At 50.1% G+C, this 27180-nt stretch overlaps 1 protein-coding gene across 5 annotated transcripts in view; it reads right to left on the bottom strand.

Moving 5' to 3' along the window:
* Positions 1 to 27180, bottom strand: part of MSI2 (musashi RNA binding protein 2) — a 383279-nt gene that overhangs the window by 247230 nt on the left and 108869 nt on the right. For all 5 annotated transcript variants that reach the window (XM_012760736.3, XM_075994442.1, XM_012758081.3 and 2 more), the window contains one exon: positions 7002 to 7094. In XM_012760736.3, coding sequence (XP_012616190.1) covers positions 7002 to 7094 — 93 coding nt within the window. The remainder of the gene's footprint in view (positions 1 to 7001; positions 7095 to 27180) is intronic.

A 27180-nucleotide genomic window follows, 5' to 3' on the forward strand; every position in this document is an offset into this window, starting at 1 on the left:
GCCGGAAAGTTGGGGCCCTGTTCCTCTACCTACTATGCAAATGAGCATGGCATTTGATTAGCATAATCTCAAAGTTTTCCCAGCTTGCTACCCAGAAGGCATCCTATTTTTCTATTTGTATATTTTAAAACACTGTTAACAGAGCAATAATAATGTCTGATGCCTTTGCCTAACAACAGCTGGCTATATTTTATACACTAAGAGGGAAATGGGAAGTTTTCCTAGAAACTCACTATCTATTTCAGGATCTCCTTTTTGAAGCAAAAATATGAAGATTTAGGAGACGTGAGGTTAGGGCGCTCAATCTCTAACTCGACAAACTGCCATTGGCTGCAGCAGAAATGGGTCTCAGGAGGAAAAGTTCACCAGGAAAACACAAAGTTGTTCGGCAGGAGGGCTTACCTGCAAAGCCCAAGGATCATATTACTGGTGGATAATGCTCGTTTGTTTGCTGCCACCTGTCCCAGAAGGTGGAGGGGGAGCAATGAGGCAGGAGTCTCCCACTGAGCAGGGCAACTACTGGTCAGGGGGCAAGTCAAGTCCCCTCCCTGTAGGACACACCTTCAAGGGCAGACACTGCCACTGACCAGGCAGAGAATGAAAGAAACATGGGGGCAGTGTTAACCTTGCTATCACGGGAAGAAAACTTAACACTGAAGCAGCCTTCGGCGTGGCTGGCCAGGGAGGAGAGGGCAAACGGCCCTTCCACGGTGACAGCTGAGGAAGGTCTCGGCAACAGCCCTGCTCTGCAGAGAAAGGTCAGGCAGATGACAGGCGAGGCCCAGGAAGCCGTCCACCACCCAGGCAGCCCACCTGCGCAGGCCGCTTCAGAGGACACGCACCTCACGGGAGAGCTCTGACGTCCACGGAGGACACACAAGACTTTTGTTTTCCCGGGCTCCTCTGAGGGAACCGCGCCGCCCGAGGAGAGAGCTCCGTTTATCTGCAACACGCATCTAGACGCGATAAAACACTGCCTCAGGGTCACACGGTCCACCTTCAGGAATATGGTAACTTGCTTACTCGTTTCCTCACAAATCTCCTGCCTTTCCAATTTCAAAGGCTTGATAGTATTTTTATTCTGGGTTTTACTCTCCTCACACACACGGTATCAAACGGAGGATCTGAGCAGCAGCCGGGGACGTGCCACCATCACGCCCGCACGGAAAACCCGGAGCCAAAAAATACCGGGCAGCCGCCACTTGCTCAGAACTCGCCCTCCAATGGTGCCGCCCCCCCCCCCCCAAAAATGGACTACATGGGCAGACCTCATTACATTCAAAAACCAATCCATACTGGTTGTCATTTCTTTTTTCCAAAAAAGCTTTCAAGCACCACTCTCTGGAGCTCAAGTTAACTTTTTGGGGCCCACACACAACCCAAATCCAACACAAAGGGCCCCGAAGACGCCTTTCACCTCCTTTCCACAGAGCTCCCCTTTGATGAGACCCAAAGAGCTGCAACTTTCCAAACCGTTTCCTTGAAGGCCCTATCTTCCCCGCTCCTTGCCCACCACCATGAGGGGGCTGGCTCAGGAAAGGGTTAAAGCCCTCGTGTCAAACCACAAACTCGGGCACTGGCCCAGAAGGGACATGGGAACCGGGCAGCCGAGTGATAAAGGCCGGATTGTAGCGGCCCACTGAATTGGAAACGACTTGTAGGCCTAATGAAACAGAACTTTGGCAGTAACACAGAATGAAAGGAATGAGACAATAAAAGGCAAGAACAAAGGGTGCAGAGTCGGTTCAGCTTAGCAAAATAAGCTCACTTTGTTGTTGGGGAAAGCCAAAGCCGATTAGGATAAACCAATGACTAAGCATAAGTCTTCCAAACTAATTACACAGTTCACCATGTGAAGTATAATTGGAAGCCTCCAAATGCAGGCTGCTTTGCTTTCACAGGAGTTCTCCAAAGTGAGAATTACCTAGCGCGCCCGGCACCGCGCGCCCTGTCATCTCGGGGAACAGCTGAAAGGTGCGGAGCCGCTCCATCCGGGGACGAAGCCGAGAATTCATTAAGTCTAAAGGCCTCTTTTTGATCTCCAAAATCCTATAAGTGAGAATTTGAGAAACTAGCACTTGGAGGAGGGGCCTAAAGGAGAGAGGGAGGAAACCCGCATACGTGGAGTTTCTTTGATCCGGTGCGTTTTAATTACCACGCTGGGCTCTTCCGGGTGGCTCTGCGGGGAGAACCGTGGAGAACAGCCCGCTTCATTGTCTGGGACTGCACCGGCGTATCTAGAGCATCGTTTACCTGTCGTTTTCTGGAATGGCCTATATACATCATTCCTGTATGTATGAAATCATGAACACAGATAAAGTCCAAAAAGAAACCCAAGGCAGTAAAATGAATTGCTGTATATCACCATTTTTGACAAATGAACTCCCTCTGAATAAGAGGTTGCTTCGTGGTAAAGTGGGACGTGGGGTTTTCCAAACGGTGAAAAGCGCTAAGGGGTAGGGTGTGCAGAACGAGTGGCTATCCAGTTCTACCCAGCATGGGCTGTGTGGGCTTGGACAACGTCCTCACCTTTCTCCCAATCAGCTTCATAGTCTACAAAATAGATCTGCCACCCACCTCACTTGACATTCTTGAGAAGCACATCGGAAGATGCATTAAGAAGCTTAGCACCAAGCACACGCAACTCTAATTCACGAACAACCCACAGCAAAAGTATCTTCCTAGTAAAACCTGAATCTCAAAAATTCCGGAGTTTGATTCATTAGAGCTAGCATGTGAAACAGTGAGATGGAAATAAATACTATACAGTTTTTCTGAGTCTTACTCACAAGATGGAGATTCCAGTTTATAAATAGTGGCTTTTTCCAAATAAAGAATCCCTTTCACTGTCCTTGCATCACGAAGTCCAGAAATAAACTCTCACACAGTTAAGACTGTTTGCTTGTTACACACCACACTCATTACTATTGATGATGTATTATTTTGGTCATAGCCTACACGTACCTTGCATTATAATCTGTCTCCCTATACATACCTTACATCATAAATCTATCTATTAATGTTTAAACACTTTCTGCATCACTGACTTTTCAAGCTTAAAACCGTATTTTAGGAATAATTCAGTCCAGGGCTCAGCAAAATCTTCGGGCCAAATCTGGCCCACCACCCGTTTTTGTAAATAAAGTTTTACTGGAACACAACCACATCCATCTGTTTGCATGTTGGCTATCCGCTCTCGCCCTGCAACAGCAGAAGTGAGTAACTATAACACAGACCACATTGGATTGCAGCACCGCAAATATTTACCATATGGCCCTTGACAAGTTTTCCAACTCTTTCCCTCAGAAGAGAAACTGAGGCTGGCAATGAAACAACTCATCAAGGTGTCCCAGGGGCATCACGCCACCGTCAGGCCCAGCATGTGGGCCTGAAATGCCTTCAGCCTTACCCTCCTCCGAGGACAGCACCAGAACAGCGACCAGGGGTGAGGCTGGCCATCCAAGCTGGCAGAGTGCTTACATCAATGACCGCACTTCATGATCCATCTTAAACATAAACAAGTAACAATGTCTCTAACCTGGGGTTGGGAGTGGGGGTGAACTTTCTGGGAGGAAGGTGGGAGAACAGCACAAAAGGGCTTACAAGCCTCCAATTTGAGTTATTTAAAGCTCCCGGTGTGTCATTCTGCACCCACTCCACTTACAGTAATGACATATTTAAACTCCCTTAGCTCAGCCCCTTGATAGCAGTCTTACCCATTGTGATTGCCACCTGAAATAAACAGTCGAGCAGCTGCCACCTTGGGCAGGATGGGAAGAGGGAGAGGAGAGAGGAATGACAGCAAGGAAACCTGAAAAGAGTGGCGCACCCTGCATGGAGGCTGTGAAAGGATGGAAAGTTCTAGACTTGGAGGAAGAGGAAGTAGGGTGTGAATTCTGGCTCTTATTACTACCTTACCTGGGTGACACGTGCTGAAACTGAACCTCCCTGACTCTGATCATCCGCCTTAGCCAGATGGGCTGGACAGTACCAATATCCGCTGTGCAGGTGAAACAGAGAGACGCGTGTCCCTGGGCACACTGAAGGGCACAGACTCTCCCTGTCCTTTGCATCCTCCTGCCCAAATCCATCCTAGGAATCAATCAGCAGTTAGAATGGGGCACAGAGTTCAGATTCTATCACCGGAAAGCCTGGAGAGAAAGTCTACACCCAGCTCTACCTCTCAGAGGCCTGTGACCTTGAGTCAAAGGCACCATGCCACCAAGACCCCATTTAACAATCTAGCAATTTAGCAACATGGGGGGCATCACTACCAACCCCTTAGAGAAAAATTAAATGAGATAATGTTAGGTAAATGGTCTGGCCCAGTATCCGACACTTAGTAATAAGCACTCACGATAAATAATAAAATTACACCTTACTAATTTGCAGCTAGTTTGAAGAATAGTCCAAAACAACTCCACACAGTTAAGAATGAATGTGTGGGTGCACATGCGTGTGCGTGTGTATGAATAAACTTCATGCAAGCGTGGGTGTGTGTATTCTGTTTCCTTCAACCAGAGCATAAACTACTGAAGGACAAAGTGAGTCTGTCACTGTACCTGCTACCTCCTTTTACAACTGCGGGATGTCCTCATTGCTCCTAAGGCCCAGCACTACTATCCCCCTACTTTGATCATTCTGGATGCAAATGAGTTATGCCAAAATCCTGAGAGGTGGCGGGCCCTGCCCAAGGGGACATAAACTTAACACCAGCCACCAACCAAACGGGAAATGAGCTATTCTGAAGGCAGACCCAGACAATGCACGGAGCATATGTATGAAACAAGCTACTGAAACATGAGCAGAGTGCTATGGTTTTGATACATTCAAAAGCCTCCTTATTCCTTTAATAAAACACTTGATAAGTTTGCACATCAAAGTCCACCAATGTTACTGCAAAATTAACTGGGCAGACCCAGTTAATTCAGACCCAGCGAGTGCCAGGCCAGGGAAGATGGTTTGTGACTGCTTCCCAGACAAAAGGACAACTGTTCTCAGGGCAGCAATGGTGGCCGCCGTGGGCACAGCCAACGCTTGCTGTGTGCCTGCTAGAGGCGTACTGGGTCACAATGATAAGTGTTAATGAAAAACAACAGAAGGAGAGACAGAAACAGAGAGGGGAAGGGAGGGAGAAAGAAGGGGGGTGGTGGGAAGAAACCGAGGGCTGGGGACATGCAGAGATGTACTATGCGTTGGCAAGTAGAAGCCTGTTTGGAATATTCTAACAGCCCATCTGGGCAGCGTCAACTTCCCTGACACAAATAGGCCCACGAGATTCCAAGGCAGGTTATGGCTCGAAAAAAGAAATCCCACCTCATGTTTGCAAACACTACCCCTGGACTTGTTTTAAAAGCAGAAAGATAGCAAAGAGGGCTTACCCTCCAGAGCTTTCCATTATGCAAGCCAGACTTGTCTCATTTAATTATTTCCAATCCCTCTCCCTAGGCAGGGCGGGGCCGGGTGATGGGCAAATCCCCCTCACCACTTTAAATCAGTCTTGGAGAGAAGAGCCTTGTAACGTGCATGGTCACAAACGCGCTTAGCTGTTCTTAAGACCCAGCTGGAATGAATCGGGCCCCAGCTGACAATGCCAGGAAGGGCCCGTGGGAGGAGGCATCTCTCACAACCGACGTGGAAGGACAGTTCGGTGCATTCTGAATGCACGGCTGGGTTGGAGGAAGCCGGCTTCTCTTTGAGGCATGGTTTCCCATCCATGCCGAAATTAATACCAGAGACAAGAAAGTCTCCATTTTGAGGCTAAATAAAGGTCATGGTCCTCATCCCAGACAGCAGTTCACATACGCACACACCTGCAGACAGGGTCACAGCTGCCCGTGGCCCTGGGCAAACGAATAGAAAGCACAGGAACTTCCTCGCGGCCGGCGGGCGGCAGTGCCTCTGTGCCCATGGCAAGCACGACGGCTATCTCGGGAGGAAGCAAGTGACAGAGCTCGGCGTGGGTGCTGTGTCTTCTCAGGATGCGTCGGTAGATCCGCTGTGTCAGCCCTTTGACCGGGAAGACACAAACCTCTGCGGGAGGGGCCTGCCCCACACCTGGCTCCCAGGCAATGTCCACAGCTACTCAGAGAGGCCGGAAGCAGAGGGCCAGCGCCGCCACTCACCCGCCAGCCTTCTTGGACCTGCCAGTTCCACGGGAGCCAGAGGAAGGACACCACCCAAAAGCCAACAAGGGCCAGCGCCCCTGGGGCAACAGGGCAACCTGAGGACTGTGTAACCCTCAGGAAGAACCGACTCTCGAAGCAACTGTCCCCTCACCAACGAGAAAGAGGCTGAAATAAACTCACCACCCACAGTTACATGTCTTGTCTGTTTATCTCTGTCACACACACACACACACACACACACACACACACACACCTTTTCACACTCCACTTCCTAGCTGATTTGGGGCTCTGGGGTTGGCCCCAGCCTATTCCAGCAGCAGAGCCCAGGGGATGATTTTACTGCTGTCTCCCAGACTTTCAAGGCAGAGGACGCTGACAGGTACAGGCCCAGCACTTTCCCAAGTCTCCCTGGGCATCTGACAGGGGAGGGGTCAGCTGCAAAGGGCCCCAGGGAGCCTCATCTCTCAATGCATTTTCCAGAAAGGCACAGAAGCGAGACGCCCAGTGCCCACCTGCAGGCCTCTAGCAGCTTCCGTGGAAGCCCCTGCCCTGTGAGTCACAGCCCTTCATCTCCCCGAGCTGCTGCCACCGCCAGCTCCAGGCCCAGGCCCCACGTGGCCAGCAAATGCCAGCACAACCACACTAAAAGGCCACTCTGTCTGCTCCTGCAGGCACGAGGGGCACCGTGCCCACCACACGAGCCGGACTCTTCCATCTCAGCTCCTGCTGAATTTCACTTAAATCGTGACGGCCAAGTTCAAGGACAAGACTCTCAAGGACACAACCGTGGCAGAGGCAGGGGCCACAGCTGCCACTTCTAAGGACCGATCAGGCTACTCTGGTGGGTGCCATCCAACCCCACACAGCGCTTACCTTGCCAAACTGCTCGAAATATTGCTTTACATCTTCCACTACTGTGTTCGCAGATAATCCGCCTACAAATATTTTCTTTGTTCTTGTGACCATCTGCAAGAAATGACAAGACAAAGGCATGGGTTAACCAGGTTATCTGAAGCAGTGCCCGGGAAGATGCCAAAACAAAGCACTCTCCACATTTCTCTAGGAAAGCAATTTTAGATATATTCCAGCTGCCCGGTGCGGGCCCCTTAGCTATCTAAGGATGCTGGGGACAGTCGCACTGCACATCTTAGGCGTTCAGACTGCAGCCTAAAAGCTCATGTTTCATGCAGACACGCAGTAGACTCCAGAACCGCTCTGGCCACAACACACAGTTTCATTCTGACGTACTAGCATAAAGAGAAAAATCACACGTCGAGCTATTTTAAAGCTAAGAGATGTGAACAAAACAGAACTAAACACATAAAAACTGCTGCCCAGAAAGTACCCACAAAACCTGTCACTAAGAAATGCACAAGTAATTCAAAACTGTGTGCAGACTGTCTGTGCTGAGCTGTTTGCTGCAGGCGCTGCTCCGTGTCTGCAAGCAGCAGAGACGCCGCCCTGGCACCGGGGACCACCCTGCGAGTTCTGACCCAGCACTCCTTCCCTCCTCAGAGTCTCCAGGTTCACCCCGAGTCACCTCGCACCCCAGTCCAGCCCGGCTGATCACCAGGTCTCCGTGTCTTTGTGCCCGCAGACCCTCCCTGGAAAGTCACTCCACTCCTGAATCTTCCTCCGAGATCCAGCTACCTTCTTCAAAATGCAAAAATACTTCTCTGTCGTTGCAGCCAGGAGCTACTCCTCCCTCTTCTGAAACCCCCTAACACGGCACCCCTACTCCTCTAGGAATCCTCCACGACGCCAAGCACAGTGTCGGGTACAAACAGGCCCACGCCAAACGTGGATGCGAGAATGATCACGCGGGGCCGCGTTTCAGAGTCCCGCGGGGTGCAAAGCAAAGGGAGAAGGAAGCTCAAGGATATAAACTGTGCAGGGCAGGAACCAAAAATCTTGCATGTAGGAGTGAAAAATTAAGGAACTACATTTCATTCTGGAGGCTAAGTTTAGGCTGTATGTGCTGTTTTCGTTTTACTCCTAAAATAAAAAAATTGAAAAGTTCAGTGGATGCAGCTTCTCACCAGTTTGGGTTGCATACAATAAACACACCGTGTCATATGTCTATGTCTATCACAACTCAACGTAGGGTGCCGAAGTACAGGGGCTGTGGCTGCCTGGGTCACGGTCATCAGCAGGGCTCCTGGCACGTTTGCTGAGTGATGAATGAACCTACCCACACGGTGCTTGTGAAGATGCTCTACGAAGATCCCACCACCAGTGTGCACACGACTGAGCTCCAAGAACCTCTCCCAAACTGGTGGTACCCTATGATTGCTCCTCATGGTCTGTCCCCTTTCTCACCCATTCCTTAAGTCCCCTGGTAAACTGAGGTCACCTGCATGGTCTAACTCCATCAGACCTGACCCAGATTTATCTCTCTCCCTACATTCATGTATCACCAAATTTCACTAATTTAACTTCCCTAATGTATTCATTCAACAGATCCATTAAGTGCTAGGTGCTGGAGCTGACTTTCTAATAGAATGTGGAATTTAATCCACTATAAAATGAAGATATAATAATTAGCCGACCACACAAGGTTCCTGTTAGGACTAAATTCAATAACATATATGCCAACGTGTCTGGCAAGGTACCGGGTAGTCGCTAAATAGATGGTCACTGTGACGAAATCCAGTCAGTTACTAAATCCATCCCTCAAGTTCAGGGTAAACATGGAGCAGAAAGACACGTTATACCAAAAAGCTGTGAGAAAGCAACTCTCGCTGCCCCCTTTTCTTCCATTATAAATTCAAAAACACTTTCCTGTATCTCTACGTGAGATGGGCAAACATTCCCGATAGTTTAATTTCAGACTTTTCATTCCTCTTTTTTTTTTTTTTTACCCCAGCCAAGTAATTAAATACCTGCAAAGAAACACTAACATGATCTGCAAACTTGCACGAGTGGAGTTCTCAACTTAAAGCAACTCTAGAGAGCCATTTCATCACGAGTCAGGCAGGTACACAACAGGCACTATCTATTCCAAATCTCCATACGGACCCAGAGAATTCAACCAACAACGTGTCTTCGTTCCAAGTAACAGAAGTCAACAGACTGCTCATTCCCCAGTAACCAGTTAAACGGAGAGGTCTCTTCATGCCCTCCACAGTTGCCGCTTAGCTGTAAACCTGCCTAGACAGAGCCCTCAACACCGAGGCAGACACTCGGCTATAAATCTGTGCAAGTCCCAAAAAAGCCTTTAAAACACTTTTTTTTTTTTTTTTTAAGAAAGATGAGAAATTCCAGGCCCCAGACAATGCACCAAAGTGTCCAAGTCACTAAAACATCCTCTCCAGGAAGCAGCTGAGATACAGTGATGGATTCCACTCTTCAGCAAACACTAAGAGGAAACGGGTTTAATCAAAACCTTCCAAACGTGAAAGGCCGGTGGGAAGACGGGCAACACTTGGTTAGCTGCTCACCGAGGTCTGGGCTTCGGGAGCGGGGAGCTCGGTTGCAGGGGGGCGACGGGGCCATGCACGGCGACCTCTCCCGCCAGGGGCGCGCCGGGGGAATGGGAGTGATTTACTGTGGGAATCCGCGGCGTGACCGCGAAATGGACTGTGGCCCGCACAGTGATTTGCATTCTGGCCAGGGAGGCAGGAGGCAGGGGACCTTAGAGGAGGCACACATTCTTCTCTCGGTTCCTTTCCATCTCCATGGCTACTGAGGGGGGCGGGGAGGGGAGGTGGTGTTGTGTCTAGTCCCTCATGGGACTAAATGGAGGTTCCCGAATTCCCACCGATACTGTGCAAAGTCTGTGTGTACACGTGAACATGCGTGTGCATGTGTGTGTTCAGGGTAACTCCAGTCCCATCCTTCCAGTCTTGGCTTCTATTTGCCCCAGGAACCATCCAGGACTCCTGGAACGAACTTGAACCCTCTTCTGACACTGGACGCAGTGAGCAGGACAAGGAACCCACTGGCCCCAGCTCTGTACACCTGTGCATTATAAAGATTCCTCCCCGCCCATCGAGGAGCCCACCTGTGTTTTCTTCCAATGCCAGGCCCTTCGCGTGGCAGTTTCCTCACCTGAACCACACAGGGCCCAAGGAAGGTGGCTGACGCACCCCACAATGCTGAGATGGCCCCACCGGCCTCCACGGTGCACCAAGATGGAAAGAGCCACTCGTGTGCTCCAAAGAGTTCAGTCCACAATCTATTAGGAAACTGATCTTAAATTTCCTTTGCTTGGAGTTTTTAGTGGAGGGTTTGCAGAAAACACTTTGGTATGTGAGTGCTTTCCATGATTAGGGACACCAGATACCTACCCAACAGCTCTGCGACAGCCCTGCACCACATGGGGACATCCCCTTTTCCTCCCCCAACAGGGGCCCCTCCTTTTATGGTTTAGGGTGTCACTCTGGGGAAGTGGGGTGTATGTGTGTGTGGATTCTAGGAGGGGTATGGGGAGTGGTCAGGCTCTCACAAGTCAACACTGCAAAATTTTGCATCTAGACCCATAATTTAACTAAACACCGCTGCTCTCCACATACCCCTTGGCTCCACAAAGAAAACCCCAGAACCCATTCCAGTTCAGAAAATTGCTGTTTACAAGTAAGAACTGGCCAAAGCCAGCTGCTAACCAGAGCTGCAAAGAACACTCCACCTTCCTGCCTCTAAGCAGAGAGCTGGCTTTTTAAGTTTAAAACTCACTTTTAAAAAAAGCGTTTCCGTCAGAAATGGTCAGAGTGGGGCCACTGCTTACATTTTTAAAACTAGGATAAAACAAATGGGATGTGTGTGTGTGTATTTAAAGCAGAATGAAGTGAGGGGAGGTTAGAAACGAGAAACTACTTTTAAAAATGAGATTGAAGGGAAAACTTAGCTCCAAAAGCCGTGACTCAAAGATATTAGTTATCACACAGGAAAAAAACAAAACAAACACCGAAAGCCCAAATATTTCTTAATCTTGACAAAGGCATGGAAAGGCAGGAAATGGCTCTGGAGGACCTTAAATGGGTATGAGAAAGGCTCAGAGATATTAAATCAGCCCTTGCTATTATCACGTCCCTTAAAAAAGTTCAGATTCCCCTTGGTGAAAAACTACGAGCCATCTTCACTGCCGGAGAACACAGCTTGTTTACAGATGCTCACGTCTGCGGGAACCCCACAGTGGAGGGAGAAAGCCCAGCAAAGATGCCAGAAATGCTAGCACTGGAAAGCTCTGACAAACCTTACAAAGCCATCATCCCCATTATGCAGATGGCAAAACCAAGTCCCAGCGAGATGACTCATGTGCTGGTCAGAGGCAAGGCAGGTAGTCAGGAGGACAGCTTCCTGGGACTAGATGAGGTTCCATCCATTACCCCACACCGTCCAGTGATATTGAAAAACCAAAGTGCTCACCAAATTCAGAAACTGGGATGAAATCGCTTGGTCTCTGTACACATGACAGTTCTTCATCATTCTGGATTTGAGGATTAAGCCCAATCTTTGTGTGGCAAAGACACCCCAGCAGGGCTATCTGAGGTCACGGCACTCCCAAATTCCAAGGCCCTGTCCTCCCGGGTGTTTTGTCCAAGGGACTTGCCCTCTAAAAGTCTTATGACTCCTCATACTTTTCCCCATCCTTCCCCCTCATGCTACCACTCCTGTCCCCACCAACACCACCACCATCACCCTCCTGAGCCCAGTCCCTGCCACTGCCGCCACCGCAACTGCCACCATCACTTCTGGATCCAGTGGCAAAGCTCACCTGGCATGCAAAATGAGAACACACGTCAGGTATTGGGAACATTCTCCACGCGTTTCTGTGATTGCATGTGGAAAAGAGACTGAGGGAGATTGATCAGACTCCTCATAAAATTCATGTCCACCCAGAACTTCAGAATGTGACTTTCTTTGGAAATAAGGTCTTTACAGATATAAATCAGTTAAAGATCTTGAGATGAAGCCATCCTGGATGTAGTTTGGGCCCTAAATCCAATGACTGGTATTCGTAAAAGAACATACAGACACAGAAAGATGGAGAAGATATGGAGAAAAAGGCAGAGACTGGAGTGATGTGTCTACAAACCAAGAGACACCAAGAATTGCTGGCAGAAGCCAGGACAGAAGAGGCATGGGACAATTCCTCCTTCAGAACCTCCGGAAGGAACCATCCCTGTTGGCATCTTGATTTCAAGACTTCAGGACTCCTGAACTACGATGGAAACCACCCAATATATGGTTACGTGTTACAGCTGCTCCAAGAAACTAACACAGAGACCTACTCAGGAGAGGCCCAAGGACACCTGTGCCTCCATCTCACCTCTTCTCGGTGGCAGTGGAGTCAGAGTCCACGTGGGGGAGGATGGTGCCACACCCACACGTGGGTGACAGTCGGAATCTGCACTTGCAAGGCAGGAAGGTCACGCCCACCGGCAGTTCATCTCTGCCTTAAATGGCGAAATGACACCTGGTGCCAGGTGAGGGAGTAGGGAAGACACAACCAACGGTAAGGAGAAGCAACCCAAGGCTGCACAAAGATTTAAGTGTCCCTGACAAAACACACGATGAAAGTAAGGCCAGGGTTGACGCATGGGCAGGTTGCTGCCTAGTAAGATCTGAGAAGTTGAGGAAGGTCCTCATCCCCTGTGGCAAAGCCCTTTCATGGCTATCTCCTTCCACACTTAGAATTCTCTGCCCTCTTTGCAGACTCTCTGTGGGCCAGGCCTGGGCCATGCTCTTCCCACGAGTTACCTGACTTAGTCCCCACATCAATCCTACAACAGGACCCGGCCTGTCTCCCACAGAAAGGACACCAAGGATCAGAGCTACTAAGCATCTACAATCAAGCGCCACTCAGGAGTGACAAAGTGGAGAGTTTAAATCTTGCCCTTTCTATTCACTGAAGTCTCTTACACCTTCACATGCGATTGAATCATCTTCTTTCTTCCCAGAAGGAAAAAGCAACTGGGGAAGAAGGGGGATTCAGAGCACCATGGGGAACACGTGTGACCTTGCCCTTTTCAAGTTTGAAGCAAAAATGACAGGCCAGATCTTGCTGATGAAAATGCAAAATGGCGCTCCCGCTTTGGAGCACAGCCTGGCAGGTCCTCAAACGATGACACAGAGTTACCATAGGATCCAGCAATCTCACTCCTAGGTATAAACACAAGAGAAATGAAAACTATGTCCACCCACCAACTTCTACACAAATATTAATGGCAGCATTGTTCGTAATAGTCACAAAGTGGATCCACCCAAATGTCCATCAACAGATGGACAGATAAACAAAATGCAGCACATCCACACAATAGAATATTATTCCACCACAAAAGGAACAAAGTATTGACACAAGCTGCCACACAGGTGAACCGTAAAAACGTTACGCTAAGTGAAAGAAGCCAGACACAGAGGGCCAGATATTATGAGTATCTCTTATCCGAAATGCTTGGGACCAGAAGTATTTTGAATTTTGGATTTTTTCATATTTTGGAATATTTGCATTATACCTATCAGTTTAGCATCCCTAATCCAAAAATCTGAAAACTGAAATCCTCCAATGAGCATTTCCTTTGAGCATCATGCTGGTGCTTTAGAAGTTTCAGATTTTGGAGCATTTCGGATTTTGGATTTTTGGATTAGCAATGCTCAACTTGTATATTGCATCTATATGAAAGTCCAAAACAGGGAAATCTACAGAAACAGAAAGTAGATTAGTGGCAGCTTAGGGCAGAGGGGGAGGGAGGAGAGTGATGGCTAAAGGGTATGAGGTTTCTTTTTGAGGTGATGAAAATGCTCTAAACTGGACCGTGGTGACGGGTGCACTTACCTGTAAATATACGAAATATCATTGAATTGCACATTTTAAATGAGTGAATTACATGGTATTTGAATTATATCTCAATAAAGCTGTCAAAAAAAAGGCAGGCCAGAGAGATCTCTAAGCCAAGAGGCTGAATGTTTTAAAAAGGCTTGAAGTGAACACAAGTGCCCCACCTGCTGCTCCTGAGGCTTTGTCCCCCCATCTCATCCCACGTGCCTCAGGTCACCCACAGTTGACCACTCGAAAAAGGTGTTACAATATTGTATGCTGCCGATTGCTGAAATTAATTTAACTTCAGAGGAAACTAATTACAAATATAACCCCACATGTTTCTCCAAGCTCTCCCTCCCTGTCTATAGCTATTAGCCAGCGAGCACCAGGGTTCAAGCTCCAATTTGGCATTCCCTCTAAATAGCTTTAAAATTGGAAGGAAAAAAATGGCCTTCATCTATATGGGGCTGGAATATAATTTACACACAATTATACAACATAGTCAGGGCACAACATTAACTCTGATTAAAACAACAGCAACTCACCTACAGGAGAACATGATCTTGTAATGAAATGATCAGGACGCTGCAGCCGGGAGCTGAGGCTCCTCGCCCTCATCTCAGAGCCCTCGCCTGCCTCCCTCCAGGGCTAATTTTAAAAATGCCACTTCCTCCCACCCTTGGGGGAAAAGCTCGCGCCGCAGGGGTGACCCGTCCACAGATTGGTATCAGAGAGTAATATCCTAGACGGTGGCACTGCCTCATATTGGGGGCTGGGGGAGGTAACAGAAAGGGTAGAGAGATGAGCGTTGCCTTGGAAAGCACAGGAAATTAAGGATCGCCAGCCACACGTCAACCGACGCTGAGCCAGGTGGCTGGCTGGCCGTCGCCCCGATCGCAGGCACCGAAGCTGCTCTGCGTCCACAGGTAGTTTCCCCATCACTCCACCCTTCTCGAAGCCCCGGTTCACTATGAGCCGGACCCACTATGGAAAAGGCCCCAAATACTTTGTCCAGTGTTCAAATGACCACCAATACAAGAACGCAATTAAAACCCACACTCTTTCATACAACAGTGATATGGAGCAACATTAAACAAGTCTCCTTGGCTGCTGCTGCGTTGGGAAGGAAGCCGTACATTTCTGCATACAAAAGAGGCACCTCAGAAGCCCCAGCAAGGGGAAGGCAGCCAAAGCAGATTCTTTTTTTTTTTTTGAGACAGTCTCACTCTGTTGCCCGGACTAGAGTGCCATGCCGTCAGCCTAGCTCACAGCAACCTCAAACTCCTGGGCTTAAGCAATCCTCCTGCCTCAACCTCCCAAGTAGCTGGGACTACAGGCATGCGCCACCATGCCTGGCTAATTTTTTCTATATATTTTTAGTTGTCCAAGGTCTTCCTCTTGCTCAGGCTGGTCTCGAACTCCTGACCTTGAGCGATCCGCCTGCCTCACCCTACCAGAGTGCTAGGATTACAGGTGTGAGCCACTGCACCTGGCCCACAGATTCTTAATAAACCTCAGGACGGGGTGGGAAGGAAAGGGCCAGACAGGGTGGTGGGGCTGGTATGAACTCCGTCTTTACACCTGAGCCTGTCACTCCAGCAGTGGGAGCCTGAGTTGCCCACCCAGCATCGAATCTTCTAAAGATGCGAGGCATGACTCACGGTGAGGGGCAGGGCCCTAGAAATGGTGTCACGGTGGCCTCAGGGCCCCGTGGCTAAAGCACAAGGCCGAGGTGAAATACAGAAATAGTCGAAATAAAACACAATAATAAGTTTAAAATATCTTGTGTCCGTCCACCCATTTTTGCATTTATAAGCACATCTGTATATGCTCACACATGCTAAATAACTGACCCAAGTGAGGTTGGGTCAAGTCCCTTAACAGCTCTGAGCCTCATTTTCCCCTTCTACAAAATGGGCACAGGATCCTACATAACACAAACGGAGGCAACTAGTGTGAAATTATAACACTGAGAACACCACCCGTAGGAGTTTTCAGTAGCCTCCAAGAAAGGCACTGAGGAACACCCAACTCTCTGAACCTCCGTCTCTAAACACAAAGCCTTCTTGGAGCTTCTCCCTCAGGCTCGAGCCTCACCCACGCCAACGTCCAGGCTGAGAAATGCCTGAGGCTCTCACCAGCTGTGGTCAAGGCACCGGACGCCAGTGTGTACAGGCCGCAGGACTTGGGAACTCACGGCCGTGGGGATGAGTTCAGAGCACCCCTTCCCACCTCCAAAACTGCTCTTGCCCTAAAACACGTTGGGTTGTCTGGGTAGCCAACACCAAAGGTTGAGAGTTCCAAAGTTTCTGGGGACCGAGAGTGAATAGCAGTCCCTGTTTACCTACCGTCCTGGAGGCCTCCGCGTCCTCCACAAGGGTGTTTAGGAAACATCCACAGACAGGCTGAGAAGCCACTTTAGAAAGAACGGTCAGGACTACAGCCCCTCGGGGCCCTGACGAGCCGAGGAAAGCCAAGCTTCCAAGGACAGCCCTGTATCAGGGGAAAACGCCGTCCCTCCAGGCCACGGGAGCCACCCCGAGCAGGAGGCCTGTCCTCACTCGTGACAACCTGACCTGCTCCTCTTAGGGGAGGGAGGATGAAAACTTGGCTGGTAGGCAGGTTCTAAAGCCAAGGCGTCCCATCCCCCAACCCCTCCAGTTGATTTCATGAAAAGAACAAATGGCAGCCTTAACCCCTAGCCTTGATTGCCTTCATTACCATATTTCAGATGTACATGGCAATCAGTTCCTGATGAGCCGGTTTCACCTAATCCACAGGCCGACACTCCTGTAGTGCAGGGGTTCTCAGTCCCGCGCACACGCCACTGGCCTGGGGGCGGGGGGCGGAAGGTTGGGGGAGGTCGTTAAAACCTACTGATGCCAGGGTCCCCGATTTCATTAGTCCGAGGAGAGGTCTGGGCATCAGAATTTTTTAAACACTCCCCAGAACATTCTAACCTGTCACCAGGGCCCTAGAAGAAGCTGCTTCTGTCACGGAAAGGGAGCAAAGGTGGGGATTGGGCCGCAACAACAGCCAAGGTTCTTCCTTATTACTCTTCCCGAGCACCGGGAGGAAGACCAGGGAGAGCTGGGCTTGAGCCCCGGCAAGGCCACGTCCCCGGCTGGGAAACTTCAGGTGAGCCACAGGGAAAGTGGGAGCAGTACCGCTACGCCACGGGCTGCCGTGAACAGCACGAGAGACAAGTACGGTAAAGCCCCCGGCACGTGGCTGATGCTCAAAGAATGTTTGCTGAGTCCTGGGAGAGCGAGAATGAAGATCAAGACGGTGCGAGAAGAAGGCAAAGGGGAGAGGAGTGTCTCTGGTGACGAGCCACATTCATCCGTTCTCTTATCGAACACGATTTGAGGACCCACCACGTGGCGGGCACTGTATGAGACCTCGTCTCTGTGCCAAAGATGCCGACATTCAGGTAAGAGGCTGTGTTGTCTGCAGCACAGTAGGGCTTGGGCACAGGCCCGGGCATAACCCATACCTTGAAGGTGACAGCCACAGAAAAAAGGAAAAAGGGCCCCCATCCCCAGCAGAGCCTCTCACACCTACAATGCAAGGATGGCTGGTGGTCCCCAAGGCAGCAGCACAAGGAGCTGTGGAATGCCAGGGGGAGAGGCAGCCAGGCAGGACAGGGAAGGCAGAACCTCCGTGGGATGGAACCATGGGTGCGACTTTTCAATCGGCTGTTAAAGGGAAGAGCAGGGCCGCAGGGCAGGGAGGCCGGGTCATCTCCATGCTCAGATGTTGGCAAGAACGTGGTGAGAACACATGACCCAGGAGGAGGCCACGTGGACAGCAGCCCTACTGACCAGCACGTGGCCTGGGGTCAGCTCCCCCAGCAGCAGCAGGTCCCTTCCTGCTCGGCCATTCTACGGTTCCAGAAACGTCCGGGGGCTGGGAGGGAAGGGGGGGCAGGCACCAGGAGAGATAAGCACATTGCACCCTGGGCACAGTGGTCTTTGGAAACACACTCAGCCATCTGTTAAGTCATAAATTTTACCTGTCAAAGAAAAAAAGTGAAATCCTGCCCCCCTCCCTCGCCCTCCACAAGTAACTTCCTTGGGGGGGAAAAGGGGAACCCAAAGAAGGGCTTGCAGTAACAGACAAGCAAAAATAATCGTGAGCAAAACTCTCCACCTTTTGCCAGATGTGTCACCCCTCAAAAGAGGAAAAGTGACTTTTCTAAACCCAAAAAGGTCACAGAGGCTGAAAACAGTTCCAGATTTGGAGATTTTGGAGATGGGCAGGCCAGGTTCCAATCCCAGCGCCCTGAGCAGGCCCAGAGATGGAGTGGAAAGATCTCGGACAACCCAATTCTGTCACGTATGTAACAGGTGACCTTGGCGGGTTGCTGCACTTCTCTAAGCTTCAGTTTCTTCCTCTACCAAATGGGACTGAAAGAGCGAACACGTGAAACACGCTTAGCTGGGATGGGCCGGAATGACAAGCACCCAAGTTCCTCTGCCCCACCCCTGCCACCTTCCCTTCCCCACCAGGGACTGTTCACCGTGATGGGGCTTCAACTTCCCTGCCTGCCTCCCAGGCCAAGCAACAGAAGGAAAAGAACTTGGAAGAGGCACGAAGCACACTCCACAAACGTAATGACTAATGATTATCAATTCTACTTCCCTTAGGTTTCCCGGACGCCGACCACCCTGGATCAGCCCGGCCCCGGCAGCGGCGCTTAGCAACTGCGGTAGTCCAGGGCAGAAGATGCGCGGGCAGGGAGAACATGCTATCTCCATGCACGGCAGCGTCTTATCTGCCTTGGCCTGGGTAGCTCTTTGCCCTGTAAAGAGTAACAGATTGTTCCACGTTAGCAAGGTCGCTCTCTATGAGATAAAGCTGTCCGTGCCTCAGAGGCGATATTTCTCTGCTGCACCAATATCCTAATACATCCGTGCTCGCCTCGTGCCAGGGACATATTTCTATAAATCCTCACATAAAAGAAAACTTTATTTTCCAGAGGGATAAACAGGAGAGGAAAGGAAACAACAGTCACAGCAAAAATATCACCAATCAAATAGAACTCGGTCTGCCAGGAACTTCACTAAACGTGCAGCGTTACTCATGTGTTACAGCCACGAAGTCTGTTCCGTTTAAAACGCTTGCACCGGGCCAACCAAACAATGAAAAAGAGAAAAGGAAAAGATATATTCCCCAGTGCGTCCAACCCAGCTAACTGGGCTGGGCTGGCTGTTTGTTGGGCAAAGAGGCAGCGGGGAACCTTTCGCTGTCGGCCGAAACATGGAGCGCTCGTTCCTAGCTCACTCTGGAGGGCAGTCAAAGCAGCCACACGCCCGGCAAATGGCGCAAGGCCCTCTCCAAAGGCCACTTCTGCCTGCAAGACCAGATCTTCTAAGGAGAAATCTCCCTGCGCCTGGCAAGCACTCAACAAAATCTAGTTCCCTTCCCTCACTGAAGAAAACTCTGCCCAGTTATACCTGAGTCATCCAACAACACTCAGTTGTTCCCTCCGCACACAGGTGTTGAGTGTCTGCTACGCACCAAGTACTCACAGCCACGTCACCCGTGGTCAGGATGCCGCCCAGAGCGGACACTGCGTAAGGGGGGGCCACGCTCCATGCACCCTCCACAATGGGAGTTGAGGACGTCTGTCTACGTGATTCACTGCCGTACTCCTAGCTGCCAGGACCTAGCACCTAAAAGGATACCCGGCGCACAGTAGGCACTCAAAAAGTACGAGAGAATGGATGTTTCCCACTCTAAATTCCTCCGTGGATGACTCAAGGGCCCTGGACACCCTACTCATCTCCTCTCCTTCCCCTTGGGTAACTGCGAACCACTCCGCGTTGCTAAGCGGGGCAGGGGCGCTAAGAAGATAAAAGGCTCTGTTCCTGCGAAGAACAGCCGGCCGAAGTTCCGTTCAGCAGCCATCGAAGACGAGAGCAGAAAGTGCTGCAAACAAAACATCTGTTCCACTGAGTCAGACCAACCCTGCCCCAACACTTGGACACTCACAACTGGTGATTTGATAGAGGCTTCTTTATACATAAAAAGGACAAATTGGTGACTTTTGATAAGAAATTAGTTAAAAGGTCAAGTAAAATAGGAGAGGGGTCTGATACCACAGGCATTCAAAGATTCGGTGACAATTTCCATTGTCTCTATCACCAGCCCTAATTAATTCCATTCAACGCCAACCACTAATGAGTACCTAGGGGATCCCAGACTAAAAAGATTTAGTTCTTTGCTCTTGAAGATCTCCCAGGGGCCTCATATACACAACGACCTGGGTGTGCAAATGAGGCAGAGGGAAATGTGATGAACTCTATCTGTGGAGTTATAGAAGGCTTCAAAGAGCAGGTGCTTGGCTAGGGTTTTAAAGGATGAGTAGGAGTTTGGGATGACAGGAGAGACAGGCAGGCAGAGTGATAGCACCATGAAATATCACTGCCGGTTTCAGGCACTGAACATTTGGCACTGCTAGAAATCAAGTGGAAAGGAGGAATCTGATGGGAGATGCAGCCAGAAACATGGTTGCGAGTTGTATCACAAGGAGTCTTGCAGACCAGAACCAAGGAGATTGGACTTGATCCTGTAGACAAAGGGTAACCAGTCAATGATTTTAAGCTGAGGAATAACATGATCAGCTTTGTGTTTGACATAAGTTATTCTATAGAGGATGGATCTGAGGGGTTGAAAATAGAGCCCGTAAGAACAGTTAGGAGCTTATCATAATAGTCCAAGATGAAAGAACCCTGAACTAAAGCAAGGATCTTTTGCATAACAAAGCAGGAAAAGATTTAAGAAAGAATAGGAGACAAAATTATCAGGAATGTGGAAATGGCCAGAAGCAGAGATGGGGGAGAGGAAGGAGTCTTGAATTTACTGGGTGGCCGAGTTGGCAGTGGCATCACCAACTGAGATAGGCAATGCAGAAGCAGTCGGCTTGTAGAGAAAAGATAAATGTGTTCACCTTGGGTAGGCTGGATTTGCAGTGCCCACAGGACAATTTGTATACCTTCTTTGGAACTCAGGAGAAAGAGCAGGGCAGATGACCTAGACTGAATTCAGCAATGTCTAGTGGCCACTAAATTACAACAGTAGATGTGATGAGGGTAGAATAAAACCAAAAACAAGGACAGCTTCAGGAGGAAGCTCTATCTCTTCTGGAAACCCAGAGCAACAACCACTGAACTTAGGGAGAAGCAGGAGAAACTGCTTTGCCAATTGCAACACATGGTCCCTTGGTCTCTGTCCCTTCCTTTGAGTCTGAGTGAGACTGTGACTGCCTCAACTAACAGAGTTTAACAGAATGGATGGTAGGTGAATTTCAACAATGAGTCATAAAAGATGCTACAGCTTACAATTTGTCCCTGGAAGGGACACTTACTCCTGGTGTCCTGAGCTACCAAGCAAGAAGTCCCACTCCCCTGAAGCCGCCATATTGTAAGGAAGCCCAACCACACACACAGACAAGACGTAGGAGCTGCATTCTTCAAGTCATCCCAACCTACGGGCCAGACATATGCATGAACAAGCCTTCAGATGATCCCAGCCCGTTGGCATCATGTCACCCTCCCCCCCAATTTCAAGTCTTCTCAGCTGAGGTCCTAGACATGGTGAAACAGAAACCATCTATCCCTGTTGTGCCCCATCCAATTACTGACCCCAGATTCCATGAGCATGATAAAACGTTTGCTTAAAGCTGCTAAAGGTGGGGGTAATTTGTTCCACAGCCACAATAACTATAACACAGAAGTTAAGACATTTCAAATAGAAGGGAATGTTAATGGTGTCCAACCATAAAGATTGTTAGTAAGATAAAGAAGCAGTTTTCAGTTTCATTGGATCCAAACCTGAGCCACATACTTCCCATGCCAAATCTGGGTGCCTGCTGGGCCTGCCATCTATGTGCAGCTCGTCAGCAAACTCCAAGCTGCCACATGAGCAACTCTCCCGGGCAGGCCCCCGGGTGCACCAAGCCACAGAGAGACTTGGCAGTCGTTGGTCAGTTGTGAGTATTCATTTGGAGGCAAACTCCACTGCGCATGGCAACTGGCACAGGAAGACTCACCCATAAATCTAACTGCCCCAAGGCATGCCACCCTATCAACTTTGCCTTAAGAAAGGTAGGAGTCTAAAGAGTCAGGATTTTTTTTTTTCTGGAGAGAAATGGTCTTTATATGTTACCATTGTAAACGTTAGTAGTTCCAAGTAGTTGCCAAACAAGCTGTTGGGCAATCCATTCTCAGAGCCCTCTCTTGCCCCTGGCAAGGCCCTCTCCTTCCTACGCAAAATCTGAATTCTTAAAGCTCAGGATACATCTGAAACGAAGATCATCTTGCACAGTTGTTCTCCAAGTGGCATCTGTGGCTCAGGACAACTCATTTCCTGTCCAGCCATGAAGTCTCTGGGTCTTCATCCTTGCTGGGAAATGAGGCGTTCTCTCCCTGGCTGCAAATCCTGCCTGTGTAAAGGCCAGCTTGCTCTTCCACCCTGATCCTGCCGCTCACAGGCCCTGGCTCCCTCACACCTTCTGTGTCCCAAAGTGGATTCAGACCAGAGGAATGTGTTCAAACACAGGGACTTAGCCACCTGGGACCGGCAAAGTACACACTCTGCACCAAGAAAGGCCTAGCAACGAAATAAGAGCCAGAGGTACAGTTAGCCTAAGGAGAGACCAGCTCTTACAAGACTTTTTGTTTTTCAAAATCTCATTGTAGGAGATTTGGCTTAGTTTCAACTGTTCCTTGATCAACACAGTTTCTGAGCAGCTCCTTGGCACGAATCCTTGGGGGAAGAACAGAAGTAATAACTGGGACCACTGTCCCTGGGGGTGGAGGAGGCTAATATTTTAATCAGGAAGGCGGGTGTCTATCTGCAGAGACATAGAAAATCATCAGCGTAGTTTTCCAGGCCTTTGTTATCAGGTTCCAAACTACCTTTGCAGCCTCGTCTTCCTGGTCATCTCTTTAAGCTCCACGCTCCAGCCACATGGCTCCGGCCACCGCACACACGTCCACGGCCCAGGCTCACATCCACACTGTCCCCTGCCCGGGAACAGCCTTCCACCTGTGTTTGCCTCCTACCACGACCCTCAAGTCTCAGCCCAGATGTCTTCGCTCGAATGTCACCTTCTCCACTAAGCCCTCCCAACCGCGCTACTGAAAACTCCAACCCACCCGCACCTCAGCGCTCCCTACACTTTCTCCCAGCTTCTCACCTTCTAACCACTCCGTGATTTACTTGCTCATCCTCCGTCTCCCTTCCACCAGAAAGTAAGCTTCATGAGGGCACGTATTGTGCCTGTTTTGTACGTGGGCCGTAAGAGCCAATGCAATAAGTATTTGCTGGATGAATGAATGGACATCCTAAAGCAGCCCCCACCTCCCCTCCGTCACTACTCCTGTCTACACCTGCACGGCATGCCAATTACTCCTGAACGCGGGACTGGCTTTCACTCCGCCTCCTGCCATCACTAGGTATTTACCTGTCGGGTTTAAGTTCCTTGAAGGCGGAGACCGTGCCTTATTCATCTTTATATTTCCACAAAAGCACTGGTGATGCAAAAGTATATAATCTGTTGAATGCAACTTTAAAAAATCAAATTGTGTGGAAAATAGGCCAAGAACACACAAGTTCACATAACTATAACTCTACACCTTGGTGGTTTCTGTTTCATTCAGCAGTATTTCACAGGCATTTTCTTGTGGGCAAAGCACAGTGTCGGGGCCTCTGAAAATACAAAGATAAGCAAGATGCACATCTGCAGTGTCCAACAGGACAGCCACCAGCCACAGGTGGCTACTGAAATTTAAGTTCAAATTAATTAAAATGAAGTGCGGTTAACAATTCAGGTCCCCAGCAGCACTAGCTGCATTTCAAGTGCTCAGCGGCCACGGGCATTAGAATGGGCATTTCCTCACCCACAGGAAGTTCTACTGAACAGCATAGGCACAGGCCTTGCCCTCAACATGTGACCCGCCAGAGGGGTACACAGGACAGGAACAAGAAGGACCAGGAGAAACGATAACCGTTCCTAAAAGAGCCAGCAGAGGGCCATGGGGCTGAAAAGGAGGCACTGTGTCGCTGCCTGGGGGAAGGAAGAAATCCGGAGAGGCTTCAAGGAAGGGGAGAGATTGGAGATGACCCCTTAAAAATGGGTGGGGTTTACCAAGTGAAAGAAATGGAGGTCATTCCCATAGCCTGGGCTAGGGGGAGCCACTGCGCCCTGCCTGGGGGCGTGTGCCACAGGAGCGGAGGGGGAGTGGGAATGACAGGCAAAGGACTGCTCTAGACCCCTGCCAGCCTGGAGGGGGAGCAGAGAAGGGCCACCAGGGAGAAAGCCACAAGGATAACGAGAAGGAGCTCTCCATGGAGGAGGGGTATACCAGCAGAGACAGAAGCGAGAAAAGACACCCACAGGGCGGTGGTGGGTATTCTAGCCAAGTAATTACGGGGCTAGGGGTGGGAGAAGATGGGGGTATCAACTTTAGAGGACCTGGGTGCTCGCAAAGCAGAATCCCCCTGCCCTCCGAGACAGTAAGTCACCAGAAGGCAGCCCCACATTCACTTGGTGTTTGGGAGATCAAAAACTAACCTCTCAGCCAGCACGTTTCATCCGAGACAAGTCTGAAAACCCCCACCCTGCATAGATCCTGATGGGCGTCTATGGAGTCTCAGCTTGCCCCCCCCCCCACTTCACTCTCACTGCTAGGAGGCCAGAAAGAGGTGAGTCTTCCAAGTTCTGCGCTGCTGCTCCTAACTGCAATGAAAGTCTGGATGGCTCTAAAGCCACTGCTTTGAAACCGGGGGGTACACGCTCTGCTCAAGTTCAGCAGGCCTGCTCTGCGGTCCCTCCCCGGCCACCCACTGCGGGTTAAAGACTTATTTATGCACACTCTGGGGGCTGAGCGTGGAAGGACTCCAGATACAGACGGAGGCCCTAACCAGGTGCTTAAGATGCAAGGCACAACTTGGTTAATGCTATTGTAGGTGGCTCCACAAAGAGGCGGCTGCATTTCGGCAAACAGCTAATCATAAGAGCAGGAGGAGGGGAGAGGTGGGAAAAGTCCACCTGGCATTTACGGGGGCTCATCCTCCTCCCACCCTCCTCCACAGGCACCTTTGTGACAATTTGCTTCCATCTCCAATTAGCCTATTTCAGCAGCCAATACCCAACATGCTAGGCCTGCTATTCAAGAGCCTTTTATCTAACACGCACATACTTTGCAGAAAAGAAAAAGGAAAAGGAAAAAAAGAAAGAAGGAAAAGAAAAGAAAGGATTTCTAAAGTGGCCAGGCCAAAAAGCAAAGAGGATTGGGGGGGAGGAGCGGGCGCTGGACTTGAGAACAAAGAAAACTCTGGAAACCCCTGGAAGGACCCTGCCTGTCTCTTTCTACTCAACAGGCAAGGGCTGACCCAGCTCTGGACGAGAAGCTGCGCGGGCGGGTTACGAAGGAGAGGGGCCACTCCAGGGGCCCCCACTCCTGTCCCCACGGGGTCCAGCCGGCCCCTTATCACCAGGCTGCAGGCCGGAGCGGGGCCTCCGCCTGTTTAACCAGGGGACCGTGGCCAGAGGTAAAGGGAGGGAGAAGCGAATCCCAGAAACAACTTCCTGACGGCCGACAGCTGACATTCTTAACTGAACACAGGATACGCCAAGAAATTATCAGGCCTGGCTTTTCTCTCCCTGATAGATGACAAAGCAAAAGGAAAAAAAAAAAAAGAAGGAAAAAAAAAAGAAAACGAAAAAACAACCGCAGCCACACATGTCTCATAAATCACGACTTTTATTGAATGCTTCGCCACATAATAGCAACAGTCAAATTGAATAAAGACACCCTTCTGTAAAGTACCAGGGAGAGACCACGTCTCCCCCAGCCCAGGGTGGGCGGGAGGGAACAGGGAGCTCCGAGGCAGAGCAGGCTGCGGGGAAGGCACGTTCAGTCGCAGAGACAGGTGGGGGGGTTTCTGCGTTATTCTCAAAACACGGGGACCCAGAGGCCAAGACAAGTGGGGTCAGTCAAGAGCTGAACCACACAAGAGCACAACAAACACGTGAGCAAGGACGTGACCACGGCTTCGTTTCTGGAGGGTCTGGGGTGGGCGTGTTTGCTGAAAGGGTCGAGAGTGACGCGATGACCTAGATGGAGCCACAGAACAGGTGCAAACAGGGTGAGAGCAAAACGGAGCCTCGTTGTGGCCAGCCCTCATCCGGAGGATCACCAGACCACAGGTGCGGGCCCGCAGCTCACACGTGAAATAAACCCGGCCACTCGGCACAGGCGGCAATTCGGGCCCACAGGGGCGAGAAGAAAGCAGCTTCCACTGGTTTCACTGTCCCACCGGCTCCACGTCTGGGACAGAGTCGGAGAGGGGGGTATTCGGCGTGGGGTGAGTCGTTGCTTATGGGAGGCTGGTTCATTCCAGAACCTTCTCTCCAAGGGCCCCCCACTCAAAGCTTGACAAGGCAATACCCCTAAACGTGGGTAGGCTAAGTAAGAAACCAAGAAAATAATAAGTAAGAAGTGTCCACCATGCCTTGATCCCCCAGTGGGCTGAAGTGACAGGGTAGGAGGTGTTCTCTAGTCCTACTCATCCACACGAATGAGCTCCCTTTTTTTGTAAGCAGGGAAAGAAATAAATGCATTTCTTCCAAATTGTGCCACTTGTAGAATCCAGGGACATGTATCTATGGTCAAATATATTTGAAGTTTTTGTGATATAAAAATGAGTGCTTTAGCAGGGCCAGTCGCTGCCAGGGGGAGTGGCACAGAGCTTGGAGGGCAGCGGGCCCTCCACGACGTCTACTGGCCCGAGCCATGCAGGAGCCCCTCACCCGGCCACGGCCCCAGATTCCCCGTCCTTTCCCCAACACACAGACGTCCAACTGAGCAGCCAGCCACAGTGACCAACCCTCAAAGGTGACGTAGCAGGGCAAAAGCATTTCCAAGGAAATGCCATAGAGAACTGGGTGCCCAGACTCAAGTCAGAGTTAAAGATTTGTCAGACTGATACCTGAGTTCAGGCTTGGTTCATTCCGTCCTTCTCTGACTCTATCCCAAGTACCTTAAAAAAGGGACCTGGGGGTCAAAATAGCACCTGAGATGACCACACGCTTCCCCTCCCTGGGGTGGAGGGGTCAGGGATGAAAGGAGGGTGGGATCCTAGGCACAGGCAGTTCTTGGCAGCAAATGTGTCCAAAGGCAAAGGGCAGAATTTCTGGATTCCAGAAAGTAACTGAGATGCTACATTTTCCCAAAAGATGAAGACACTGTTTCCGAAATGTTAATGTGAAGCCAATTA

Source organism: Microcebus murinus, chromosome 18 (assembly GCF_040939455.1).
Source record: "Microcebus murinus isolate Inina chromosome 18, M.murinus_Inina_mat1.0, whole genome shotgun sequence".
Lineage (NCBI taxonomy): Eukaryota > Metazoa > Chordata > Mammalia > Primates > Cheirogaleidae > Microcebus > Microcebus murinus.